The sequence below is a fragment of the Misgurnus anguillicaudatus genome, chromosome 17, assembly GCF_027580225.2.
Source record: "Misgurnus anguillicaudatus chromosome 17, ASM2758022v2, whole genome shotgun sequence".
Lineage (NCBI taxonomy): Eukaryota > Metazoa > Chordata > Actinopteri > Cypriniformes > Cobitidae > Misgurnus > Misgurnus anguillicaudatus.
The window spans coordinates 125,081-139,723 of NC_073353.2; the positions used below are offsets into that span (position 1 = coordinate 125,081).

Genomic DNA, 14,643 nt, shown 5'->3' on the forward strand with positions numbered 1-14,643 from the left:
AAACTTTCTGATACCTTAGATTTTCAAGAAACATAATTCTGTTTGATTTATAAGCTTGTTTGCTCATCGGTCCCCACTACGTGATAATTACCAGGTACACACACACACACACACACACACACACTGGGTACACCAAAGATTTTACATCTTGTAATCCGGCCAAAATTGTTCTCCTTTAAATTAACAAGGCCTTAAAAAAAAGATAAACTTTTGTGACTGTGTCATCGGGCTATCACTTTTGAGCTGTTATGTAATGAAGAATGAGTATACATTTCATATAGATGTATGCTCTTTTGACAAATCATGTACTGTTTATAAACATACCTGTAAAGTAGAGAAACGTGTGCAAAAGAAGTCCTGTAAATGTAGTCCTCATACTGGCTGAAAATCATCATTCACAACTGGCAACAACCTCACACTGAAATTAAAGTAAGAGACATAATAAAAACCATTATAGTGCACCACAAAATCAAAGCAAAATGAGGTTTAGTATAAATACATATAAAGCAATAATTTTACAGTATGCTTTTAATTATAGGGATGTAACGATACTTCGCCGTACGATACTTTGCGATACAAAAATGCCACAAGGTTGCATTGTGCATGATGGGGATATTTATAAATGACGTTCTTTTAATCTTACCCCGGATTTACACCGCACGAGTCTGCGGTGCGCTACGGCTCCGAAGAGCCAACCGGAACTGGTCGCGGTCATTCTAGTCAATGCTTGTGTTTACATCAGATGCGCCGCAGCACGTTTCAAGAGCGTCCCAGAAGCTGCTCTACGCGCCGCTTCGCTAAAGATAGGTGAGTAGTCTATTTTTGACATACGCCGCATTGAAGCCGCACCGTAAATATAAAATAAAAGTCAAAAATCCTGTCAATTTCAAAATAAACACCTCGTGCAGACTCCCGTATTTCACATCATCTTGCTCACAGGCACTGTATGTGAAATAAACATAATTGAGGATGTGTTTTAGATGAATATGCATATAATATTTGTCCATCCTAACTGAATTTTTATGTTTATTCACTCTTTTACTACAGAACAACAAAATAGGACAATGCAAAAAACTAAACAATATACAGAATGAATTCTAACAAAACATTAACATTTAGCCAACTTATCCATGTTATAACTCAGAAAATCAAGAAAAACGTCTGACAAGAAAATCACGTGACGTTCTACTGCTGCTCTTCTGATCCACTTCTTGTGTGAGTTGGCACCGCGTAGAAGACAAAACAAAGCCACCTCGGAGCCGTAACGCGCCACAAACTCGTGCGGTGTAAATCAGGAGGAGAAATCTCAAGTAAACCTCTTTCAAGTCTATAGAATTGCATTGTTTACTCATTTCTGCAGGACTGCGGCTCTCCAGGACCGATGATTGCCACCCCTGATATACACCAAAAAAACTAGAGATCGACCGATATATCTGTTTTCCGATATTTTCCCCGATATTTGAGCATTTTCCGATGATCGGATATCGGGTTTGTAATATCGGATTGACCGATAAACGAGAGAATTGAGAATTGCGCGCGGGACGCATCTGAGGAGAAGAGCTCACAGCAGCAGCAGCGTGCACATCAGATATGACGGCGGAGTGAAGCGACTTCATTAAAAGGACTTTGAGTATACTTACTTTGCATCTGAGGCATTTATAACACATCTTATTTGTGCATTAATGTATGTTATGTTAAATAAGTTGATATATTAAAAGAAATGTATGCAGTTTGTCCAAGAATAGAGACGAACTCACAAAATCACGTGCTGTTCACTTACCGGGGTTGAAGGCTGAAGCTTTTAACAAGATTTACCCTTAGTTATATTAAAATTTACCAGATAAACATTATTTTGCTAAAATATCTATATAAATGTCTGTGGATATTAATTAATTATTTATTACCTCCGCAAGCGGTCACAGTTTACGTGAGTAAATGCATAGATAACAGCGCTGTCAACAGCCATTTCATAAGCTATAACAACAAAATATTAATTATTCTGACATCAAATAACATTACCAGTTAAGAAATTCAGTGATATACAAGCCGTTTTGTTTGTTACTTTCCTGAATGTAGTATTTCAGTCAGTGATATTATTTGTAAAACCTCTTTGCCAACTACTTGTTGGACTGCTGAAGGCTACATGTTGCTGGTCAAAACTATTATTCAAAAAAAGGCACTTAATCCACCTGTTTTACTCTATAAACTATTTATAACAAGCAGCCAACTCCGCTATAGTTTTTTCTCTCTCCCGCTGCCAACCGCAGCGCGAACTTTGGATCAGTCCATTTCTGACGAAATGATAGGGGTGTTTGGAATGGTCCATGTATTGGGAATATAGTTTCTACATTATTCATTAAATTAATATTATTCTTCACTCTTTCAGACCCCTCTATTTATTACTTTGTATGCAAAGAGGGAGTGATTGTGATGATGATTATTATTATAAGGGTTTGTTCAGTTCAGTAGTGTTGTAGTAATTATTATGTCAAAAACAGAAGTATAACAGTAAATAAAAATCGGTTTAGCATATCGGTTATCGGGCACATAAGCATCCAAATATTTGTTATTGGCATCGGTTTAAAAAAATGAGTATCGGTCGATCTCTAAAAAAAACATATATAGTGTTCAATTCACATGTGAGCAACAGATAAAGCACAATTTAAACCAAGAGATGCCTAATCTTAAACAAAGTAAAAAGCCAAACAGTCATGTATAATGTGTGATAGGTGTTTCTCAATGTCAAGGAAGGATCCTCGGAAGCCAGAATTTCGAGGATGCACTGTCATGGACATTTGTCAAAGGACTGTTTCAATGTTGAGGATCCTCTTAGTGACACATCACATTCTTTTTATTGGTTATTAAAGGAGCCCCTAATCCATGGATCACGGATTAACTTAGCTACAAGTGATCCAGTATTCAATAGGATGCTGATTGTGAAAAGAATCATTACTATGGAACAGTTACTGGATTTATCTGGTCCTGATTTTATGAATGTGGAAGCGCTGGCACAGCAATTGAAAATAACATCAGTTCGCCTAATTACACAAATGCTATTGAAATGGCAATCAGTACTCAGTCCGGCTGAGAGGACTCTACCGACAGAATACTGTGAAGGACTCACTGAAGCCAATGTCAAAGATCCCTTCCCTGATGTGTAAATTTCAATTAATCTAGAAGATGTTTCCGGTGATAAGATATTGCAAAATCCTCAACTGTGGATAATATAATTATGCCGCAATAGTTAGTCTGTCTGAAACTAAGCTGATTAAACCACATCACTGTGTGACACTTGCATTACATGTGAACGGCCCCTACGCTAATATGATTTTGTTTTTCTCTCCCTGTCTCGTCCTCGACCCCGAGGACAATGGGACAAACAAACCCAGTTCCGGTAGATGTGAAAGTCAGCACACCTCTGATCTACTGGTCGTCCTTCAACGTGATGCCCAGCTGATGCCTGACCAACGATCACCGGCAGAACCCGCCTAATCTCCTTATCCATTTATATGTGTAAATACATATATATCTCTCAAGGGTTTTTCCCTCCTAGGACTTTTTTTATTTCCTCGGCTAAACAGCCCGGGGTTTTTTTATCCTAGGGGTTTTTTACCCCGGGGAAGCAGCCTTCTTGGGCTTAACTTAGCTTCCTCTTCTAGACGTTACATTAGTAATATGCTCGCTTATAATGTCGGGTCATAGCCGTAGCAAATTTGACTGCTTATGCTATCGTGTATTATGTTATGCTATCTGTCGTTTTTCTGTGCTTTTACTGCTTCTATTAATGTAAAGCTGCTTTGAAACAATTAAGCATTGTGAAAAGCGCTATATAAATAAAATTGAATTGAATTTTTTGGATGGTGTTGATTTTTCGGATGTTAATTTTTCTTTATGTACAGGCAAAACATTATTACAACATTATAACATTGTATAATTGTTTTTTGCAAAAAATCTTTAAACATGACAGTGGATACTCCATAGCGTGATTTTTTTAAACTGGAGGTAGACAAAAAGCCTGAGTGGAGAGCTCTTTACAACCACCGTTGGCTAAAAAAGCAGGTGACTTACAGTGGAGAATTTTGCATGGTATCATTGCTGTTAACGCTTTTATTTCTATTCTGAATCCTGAAGTTGGTGTTGAGTGTCCCTTTTGTAATGAGAGGGAAACTGCACTGCAAATTTTTTCGTTGTAAATTCACAATAAATAATTGGATAAATTTTGCATGACTTTCACAGCAAGGATTACAGCAATATACTGTGAAATATACTCACAGCAATTTACTGTAATGTTATATCTGTGATATTACAATGCATTGATGTAAAAGCACAACTGTATACTGTAACTTCACAGCTTCAATGGGAAAGCAATTACTGTGATATTACAATACATTACTAGGGAATTACAATCTTTTGCTGTACATCATTACAACAAGGCAAATGTTACAATTTTATTGTCACCATGGTTGAGATTCATAGTCTGATTCTTGATGTTTGTGCGTCCCAGTTATACAGCGGATATTTTTTGTCCAAAGTTTCTAAAACTCCTTAATGATGTGAAAGTGCTGGATCTCATTTACATTATTGACAGAAAATAAACTTTTGATTAGTAAATTAATTAGGTGATAATCTTTACCATTATGTACCAACCACCTCAGAATTACAATGTTAATTTTACATGTTCATAACAAATGTGGTGTATTAACACAAAGTTAACACAACCAGGGAAAAAACTAGCAAGCAAAGAGTCAAGGGTCAAGAGTCCAACTAAAACAAACACTAATCACAATAAGGGTGACTTAAAATGACTTAACATCAACATCTAAACCTAATAAGTGAATTGTGTTTTCTACAGCAATATATTTACTGAACTTTCAGAAATAATATTTTATAAAATAATAAAATGCAATGTTTCTCTATCATTTACATAACAATTAATCAAGTCAATATAATAAACAGTTGTGGTTTTAAACATTGTGTGAACATTAAAACATGACATTGTCATAACGTTTAAAAATGGTAAAATGTAACATTCCTCTAACGTTCAGACAACACAAAAATGTTCTTAGAACGTCAAGAAAACTGGACACTTTTTACGTTGGCAAAACGTTTTTGGGAACCTTGGGAACTTTCAGGGAACGTTCTCAGAACTTTTTTCTATTAGCTGGGTTCATCTACATCAACGTGCCATATTTTTTTAAATAAATGTATATTTTTCTGATTCCATATTTATTTTAATAAGTCAGACTACGTCCATGTTTTATACAGTCTATGGTTCAAAACAGTTCGGTGTAAGGGGGACAAAATGTGGCCCCATCCATCCGTTTGGCCCAACGACGGAATCCAAACGAAGGGTAATAGCGCGTTCAGTCTTTTCCGGCGCTTGCAGGTGACGTTTTGGCATTTATGCAATTTTGTATTATCTGACTCCAAGATAATGTTAATATAAATCGGATTGATTTTACTTTTAACGGTTACAGAATTTGGGTGGATATTTGGTTATTCTTGTTTAGCCCTACTTGTTATTGCATCCGTTCATTCGGCTACTCATGTCGCTTTGGACTCACACACCGGCCGTTTATTAATATTTAATAATCATGCGGGCCCACGATCACAACCGAATCAGGCTTGGTCGCTGCTAGAGGTTAGACCATATGTTCAGAAAGCCGCCTTTTATGCGTGCTCATCTCTGAACATACTTTATTTAGTCCCCATAGAGGTGCAACTTAATTATTACAATATTTATTTCTAACCAGAGGCTCACGACCACTATCATAAAACAAACTGACCGTCTTCTCCAATGATAGCTTTGTATATTCGTGCCATAACTTAATATGCAACTTAGATAGATTAATATTGAAATAACCAGAGGCTGAGGCTCATCTGATTTAGAGTGGTCAGACAACATTTACTTGTTACTCTAAACAGGAAATTAGCCTCCAAGCAGCTAATTTAACTTAAACTAACGCCAAGTGCTAGTCGGATCTCCAAAATCCTCCGCTGATGTACTACTATGCCATCTAGTCTGGGATTTTGGTCCGTAATACTAGCCTGATATTCAGACATTGCGGTAACAAAGATACATCGTAATTTACTAATCATGTCAATAACTTTCGTAGCAACACAGAATAATCCAAACACAATTTATTAACCAGGTAGGTAAAACATAATTCAGAAGCCAATTCAAATTCCAATTCAAATACGAAATAAACAAAAACCGTTGCGTACCTGGTAGAGATGGAGATCTGGTTACAGATTCCTCAAAGTAAAATGAAATACATGATGCTATATCAAAGATACAGCATCATGGGGGTGCATTTCTAGGTATAGAAAATCCCGCCTAAATCTTCTACACATCTCCTTAAATAACCAGAGAACAAAGCATATAGGAATTTGGTACTGATTGGTTGTTGTAAAACTAAGGGCTGTCCTTAATTTGCATACAGTGGGTGATTGGCTTATGCTTAGAATGGGAGTTGTCTATCAACATTGAATGAAGTTTCACATATACTTTAACATTGAATTCTGTTGTTATATGAGTGAGACCATTGTGACCACTTGCAATGAGCCATTTCAATAGAAAAGAGCTACCCTTGATTGTCAAACATCACATCTCCATACCAATGGCAGATCTGCAGACAGATCACATCTCCATACAAATGGTAGATGAGAGAATAAGAATACAAATGTTTGACACCCTAAAGGTGTGTCTTGAAACCCAAATGTGTCGGAAGTCCACTGTGAATCGTAGAGAGTTGCCTTCCCGGGCACTCAGTTTGCCCCCATGCAGTGTCCTTTGGGGAGGTGCTATATTTATTAAGGAAATTATCTTACATCGTTTATGTCATGTGACTTCCCAGGGCATATTTCAATACAGTATTTCACTGTAATAATACAGTTCAATGCTGTGAAATCCTTTTTTTTTTTTTACTGTGTTTCTGTGATATTACAGACCTTTTTGTGATATAACAGCAGGTTTTATATTGCAAGATTTTACTGTAAAATAATAGTTAAATGCTGTAAAATCCAAGGATACTACAGTATAGTTTTCACAGGTATTAATTGGGATATTACAGGGAAACTTAATTAGAACAAGTTATGGTAAAATAACACTGTTAATGATTGTAAAATGCTGGTAATTTCTAACAGTGCATGTGTTTCATGCTTTTTTAAATTGTTCCAGATTGCAGTCCTTGTTTCTACTGCTTGGTAACATATTAAGTAAATGTAATGAGGTATTTTCTCCAGTGGTTTTTATTTTAGGTTTCAAATATGTCGTTAGAAAAAAAAAGTTGTCTCAAAAAATCAAAAATACAGACTGATTTGAATTATTATAAGATGGTGAACAATTTGATTACATTTGAGGGTGTTTGGTGTTATAATGAAATTTTATGTACTGTTGTCGATAATTAATTGTTTTTTACTTTTCTGGAGAATGCACATCATGTGATTTAAAATTGAATTATGGCTGTAACCCTAGAAATTGGTAATAAAGTGTTGTACAAATCAAAATCTCTCTCTCTCCAGCGCAGCCGCCATTTTGGAATGAAAATTCTCACAGCCAATTCATTCTCAATTCATTCTCAGCGAATCTCACAGCCAAATCAGAAGCGCAAAAGTAAGTTTCTTAAATTAAAATTTTGTTCACTTGCTACACCTACACGAAATGCTGTATTGTCTTGTATGTATGTGTTGTGTTGTTGTTGTTATCAGTTGTGGAATCCAATCATTAAATAGATACACATTTGAGGTAGTTTTTTCTTGCTTTATTAAACATTTGAGGTAGTTTTTTCTTGCTTTATTATGTAATTCTATTTTATGCTACTTTACACATTTACCATTATTATTATTATTACCAACTCCACTAGGTATGAAATATATTTTGTACATATTAATCCCCTATATCCCGCTACAAACATGATAATCTTATGCATGATGCATATCTGTTATCCTTAAACTGTGTTTTTTTTTACTTAATTCATTTCGAGCAATTCAGATGTATATGTGTATGTATATGAAGCCAAAATGTTATGTGTGGATGAGTTTATGTCGGTATATTTGTATGTAAAATTAGCCTATATAAAAGTGGAAGACTTGTCTAAATATCTGAAAATAAGCTGTAAAAGGGATTAATTATCACTGGTCTGATTGTATGTTATTCTGTGTAATCATCATTCAGTTTGAATTTGATCTTTTAAATGTACAAAGTAGCTGATATTGCCATCACTTTGGCCCTGCGTTCCAGTTCGTTTTTTTATGAACTTCCCTCGCTAACTTCCCTCAGTCTCGTTCACTCGGATGTACGTCATTGCTTACGTTGTACGAGTGCCCACTACTGCTAGAACACTTGAAGTGGGTTGAAATGGATCGCCCTAAGCCCTTGATCACATGGAAAGTGGAGACCGCCCCCTCCATGTGCAAAGCGCGAGTTGCTGAAGTGACGTCACAATCGTGCTGCATTGTTGGATATGAAGCTGCATGGAGTGTACATATGAAGCAGACTCGCTCCCTCGGTCAAAATCGAGGGAGCGAGGGTCTGTCCATGCAAACTTCCCTCGTCCACTTGACGAAGTGGAACGCACTTCAAAATGGCGACAGGAATTCCCCCGAGGGGAAGTGCTTAGGGAAGTTTGCGAGTGTGTGTCTAAAACTGGAGTGGAACGCACCCCTAGTTGACTCCCGAGTTGCTTTCATTCCAAAATGGCGGATTTGTAGGCCTGCTGCTGGGCGCTGGTGTTGCAATGGAACGTTCTATTGACTTTCCCCTCTTGTGCTTCTATACTCTTTGGAGTCTCTCTCTCTCATGACAGTGAAAAGATGACGGTGCTTTAATGTCCGTTCATCCGTATTAGGGATGCACAACAATTAATTGCGATTAATTTATAGCAGAATAAAAGTTTTGTTTACATCATATATGTGTGTGAACTCTGTATAACAATTATGTATATATATAAATATGCACACATTCATGTATAATTTTAAGAATTTATTTATTTATTTATTAAGTATTTATATTTATATATAATATAAATTATACATAAATATACATATACACATGTAAACATTTCTTAAATATATACATGCATGTGTCTGCATTTATCTATACAATTTTATTATACACAGTTCACACACAAATATGATGTAAACAAAAACTTTTATTTTGCTATAGATTAATCGCGATTAATCGTTATGCATCCCTAATCCATATACTTTCTTTTTCGCGTAAACGTCATCAGTCACGGATGTTACTGACAGAGAAGACGACTGATCTAGTTTATCATGACTAAACAAAGGTTAGCAGTAGTGTTTCACACACACACACGTTTTCTTGGTGTGAGAGCTTTCTCTCTCCCTATGCTGCGGTGTGCACGCGCATGTGTTCTGTAGTTGTCTGTGTAACAACAACAGTGTTTTCTCTCATATTTAAAATAAAATAGGGCTCATAATAACACAATGATGAGAAGAGCAACAGCAGTAAGGCTTCAATAAATGTATGGTGATTTTGTCAGAGGATGTCGCATTTATAAATCAGGATTTTAGCAGCAGTTAAAAGAACAGCTGGTTGGATTAAACACGAGGTGTTACTGGGTCGTGACTCGTGTTTAGTCACTATAGTCTTAGGGATGGGACGATTACCGGTTTCAGGATTAACCATGATCAAATTTCCTGACGGTTAGTATTATCGTTTAAAATGTAATTATCATTACAACCGTGTTTGATTACCGTGATTTTGAAAACTCCCGGTAAATCCTTTCCAGTCAGAATCAGCTTGACGCACGCGCGCGTGCAACATTGGTTTTGCACGAGAAGGTGTGGTGAAAGGCAGTAACAGGTGCACTGTGTTTTAATGCGTTGCTTATGTGTGCATTTGATGCTCTTATTTAAGGTACAGTTCATTAAAACAGGTTCACACATCTCAGGGCTCCATGTTAATGTTCATTTAATGCAGGGGTGTCCAATACGACCAGTCGATCGCAAATGCAATGCCGGTAGATCGCACATAAGTTAATAACTGTGTATGCTGCTCTACGCCTCCACAACCTTCGGAAAACAAAGCGCCAAATTGGCATTATGGTCTTAGAAACAAGTATTTTTGAGTTGCTGCGCATTTCTTCTCAAGTGTTTTTTTTATCAATCTTATGCCTGCCTGCTGCAGCTGAGTCGTCTAACTTCCAAAATTTGGATGCACATTCTTTTATGTGCGCGCGACCGACTGAATGAACGAACGAGAGAGAGAGAGAGAGAGAGAGAGAGAGAGAGAGAGATGCATCTGATAATGTTGTCATTTTCTAGTTTATTTCATCAAAACCGCATCTCGGCTATTCCGCTATAAGGAGTACTCGGCATGTACTCAATGATTTTTTTTAACTCCTCAAAAAGAATGGAGTAATGGTGAAGACCCCTATTGAAACTGTTAGTTTTCTTTTTCTTTTTCTTTTTAGGGGTCAAGCCCAGAATGGGCGAAGGAAAGTTATGAAATTTTGCACACTGATAGAGGATTGTCCAAAAAGTTTGGAGTCTTAATCTCTAACTCGCTAGCGCCACCAACAGTCCAAAGTTGCACTTATGTTCCGTCATGAAAAATGTTCCGCCATTTTGAATTATTCGTAAAACCTACCTTTGCGAACTTGTCCTAGAGCTTTTGCCCGATTGCCACGAAAATCGGTATGCAGCATCTATAGACACTCAAGGCAAAAAGTTATTAAAAGAATTTTGATAAATCAATCCGTTGTCGTATAGCGCATCAACAAATTTTACGTTGAGCGCAAAAAACCAGGTTTTAGTCTGTATCTTCGGCAATCTTATGCCTATTGACACGACACTTGGTAGTTGTGATGCCAGTCAGGAACTGAGTGTGCATGCACCGTTTCATCGCAGCGCCACCTAGTGGTCATACTTATGCTTTACATGCCTATAACTTTGGCTCTGATCGGTGTTTTTTCCCTGAAGTCCAGAATAGTTGCTGAGTCCAACGATACCAAACATGCCAGATTTCGCCTTACGGTTAGCCCTGCACAGCAAAACAGCACTTAAAGAACCCGCGCAAATATCTCCGCGAGCGTAATTCTGATCGACTCGAAAACACCATAGGAAGAAACTAACCTTACCTTCTGAACAAAAAGTTCTATTAGCGTTATATTAAAATTTTATTCAGAAATGGCCGAAAATTGCAGAAAACGAAAAAAATTACCTTTACATTTTGTGTTTTTTACACATAAATGGTTATAACTTCGTAAAGCAAAGAGATTTTTTCACCATATTTGATACGCTGATGTACGACCACAGTCTGAGGCTACACAAAAAAATTGTATGCTTGCACCACTAGTTGGCCTTTTAATTGAACAAAACCTTTGAAATCAAGCCACCCTATGGTCATACAACTGTTTCTTCACTAAACTAAAGTGTATAGTCATAAAACTAGCTAGATGTAACACAGTTATGACCTGAGGTTGCATGCACAACTTTGTCATTGCACCACCTAGTGGTTTTGAGATAGAAATATGGTATTTTTGCCTAAAACTACTCCAACAGTACATCTAAAATATTGGGTCATCATGTATTATTCCTTTCATGGCTTGGAGATCATTTAGCATGCCAATTAACTCCTTAGCAACCAATTAGGATACCTTATCAACCCTTTTTACAAGAGCTATATCTCTGCATCAGAACATCGTAGAGACATGGGGGTTGTCTCTTTTGACTCATTAACACCACTGTAACATTTTGTGAGCTGAGAATTGCCACTGCAAGCACCACTCACATTTTCTTCAGTGTTCTAGTTGTCAATGCTCCTCGAGAAGAGAGGGAGAGATTACACTGAATGAAAACACAGCTTTTTTGCTGATAACTGTTATATTATTTAGTCTGAAATCAAGATATTTTCCTAGGTTCTTTAAACTGCTCATCCGAATTCAACTTTACTTTCTTCTGTGCCCTTTTTGGCTTGACCCCGGCATTGCTGCTTGCAGCTATATTTGTATTTGTTGTTTGCTGATTTTCAAAAATAAAACTTGTTAAAATGTTTTCAGTGTGTGTATCAGCTCTTTTTGAACATTTTTTATCTTACTATTTCTTGGTTACTAAACCAATGTTTGACTGATAGTTGTTGAAGGTGACCGATTACACCACTTTTCACAAGCTGTTAATTAACTCTCCAGAGTATGCTTGTACAGTTTTAGCTCAAAATACCCCACAGATAATTTATTATAGCATATGAAAATTGCCATGTGAGCAAAAAATGTTGTGTGTGTCCCTTCAAGTTCAAATGAGCCAATGAGAAAAATTTAAGAGAATTTCATACAACAAAAATGTCAGAAAAAATTTACAGTGATCAGCCTAATATGTTCCATTCAGTTTCACTCGGTCATCTGACTGTACTGTGCATAATAAATGTGCGTTTATGAATTATGCAGAAGGTTACACAAATAACGACACAGCTCTGGGCTCGTCCTACTTTCACATGCCATCAAAAATGTTGTAAATGTTCACTATGACTTATAGCAATTTAAAAGACAATCATTTTCTTGTGAGCATGACTCAAGAAGTCAGGGGGTCATCTGCAGCCTGGTGTCATTTGCCAATCAACGCAGCTCACAGCTATACACGGTTTCATCGGACGCACGTGATACACGTCTGGATCCGAACCTCACTTCCGGTTTCGTTTTTTAATGGTCTGACTAGTTGCTAAACTGATCTCTTGAACAAATGCCTTGTCGAAAATAACAAATGTTTTGGTTTCCTATGTAATCTATGGGCCCTATTTTAACGATCTAAGCGCATTGTCTAAAGCGCACAGCGCAGCGTCTAAATGGTGTCCGAATCCACTTTTGCTAATTTAACGACGGGAAAAATGGTTTGTGCGCCGAGCGCATGGTCATAAGGGTTGGTCCTATTGTAATGGGAGTATTTTGGGCGTAACGTGCAGTAAACCAATGACAGTCTTAGCTCTCATCCCCTTTAAAAGCAAGTTGCGCTGGCGCTATGTCTAATCCCTATTTAGATGACGGACTTTGTAAACTGAAAACCTAAGTGGAGGAAGAAGATCACCAGTTTAAGATTAATGTTTAATAATTGTGTTGTTTTTCACTTGTATTGAAATTGTTATTTTTTTATTAAAACCTTTAAAACACGTTTTCTTTTAGTCATGGAAGTAAAAAAGCAGGCTTGTAATTGCTTTAAATGTATGGCTATCCAATATCATCAAAACATAATTTACAAGTATGTAAGATAAGGTTTGTACTCTAAAAATACTTTATTTGTAACAAACAGGAGATAAATAATTTACAAACGGCTCTCCGCACGTTTCAGCACTTTGGACAGCGTTTTTTTTTTTTAAGCAAAGAGTTTTTTTAAGCATTACTTAAAAAAATTTCTCATCTCACCATATGCACAGGTACAGAGTCATCATATACAATAAATCTGTGAGGTAGCATTAAAAAAAACATTTAAAAACAGATGCATTTGTTTAAAGCAAAGCATTTATTTACTTACCAGGTTACAGGTGAAGCAGCTCTTTGCGCCTTCTAACGTCTCATAATTAGTCCTCATTTATGTCCAAGAGACTCAATAATAATCTTTTACAGTCAATCCTTTAATCTTTCATATTTAAAAGCATTTTTGTGCTGCTGCGCATTCATGTACTTTGTGATAAGCAAATCCCGCGTTGTCCTCCCGTTTATAGGCGCATATTACTAATGCGCTCTTTAAATAACATAAAACATATTGCGCCATTGACATTAGACTAGGTTTTTGTTGGTCAATGGCGTAGTCTATTTTAGTTGCCTCAAAATAGCAATGCGCCAACAATGCGCCTGAACACACCTCATTTTCAGACCAGAAAGCCCATGGGCGCAAAAGGGGGCGCAAATGCATTTGCTATTTAAACAACGTGGCGCTAAACCTGAAAATTAGGGTGGAAACTAGCGAAAGACACTTGCGTCGCGCATTGCGCTGGGTGTAAGATAGAGCCCTATGTTTTGTTTTTTTGCTTGTTATATAAATAAACTACGTTTAAAGAACTTTGTTGTTATTTATTCTTAGCTGAGTTTACCGAAAGTTACGTGCGGATCGCGACAGCCGCTTGTTTATGTTGTTCCTGCTGAAACGGTCTATAGGCCCATCCACTATGATGAAGAGGCCCATAAGTTATTATATAGAATATTTTATTTATTAAAGAAATAATGTTGTTTGTAACATCGGAAATCCTGAAATGAATCAAATGTGTTTTTGAACAACGTTTAACGAGTTTGTCTGACATCTGAGTAAGGCAATGGGCAAGTTAATTAGGCTGTCCGGTTTCTTACTAGTTGAATAGCTGTGTGAACAGCATTAGATTCTTTCTCCATAGCATTGTTTTAAGTTTATAGTTCTAATATTGTAAATATGCAACAGTATATAGCAGTGATCGCCAACACGTCGATCGACCGGTCAATATTTGACACTTCCCCTGTAAATTCTGCAAGTAAGAGAAAAATAAGTTGGACTAATTGCCCTGCTGCCAGTCAGCCGCTTTATTGCTTATATGAACCTAAGTCAAATTTTCAGAATTTGGCATTCAATAGAAAAAAAATCAATCAGTTTCACGTTGCGCACGTACCATGTCCCTGCAGCGCATATAATGTGAATTGGTGAATGGATGAGTCATAA

The 14,643-nt window shown here is 36.9% G+C and overlaps 1 protein-coding gene across 2 annotated transcripts in view; it reads right to left on the minus strand.

The window, feature by feature from the left end:
• crfb1 (cytokine receptor family member b1) overlaps window positions 1–14,643 on the minus strand; it is an 83,246-nt gene that overhangs the window by 53,039 nt on the left and 15,564 nt on the right. For both annotated transcript variants that reach the window (XM_055214428.2, XM_055214426.2), the window contains exon 2: window positions 325–418. In XM_055214428.2, coding sequence (XP_055070403.1) covers window positions 325–376 — 52 coding nt within the window. In that variant the 5' untranslated portion in view covers window positions 377–418. The remainder of the gene's footprint in view (window positions 1–324; window positions 419–14,643) is intronic.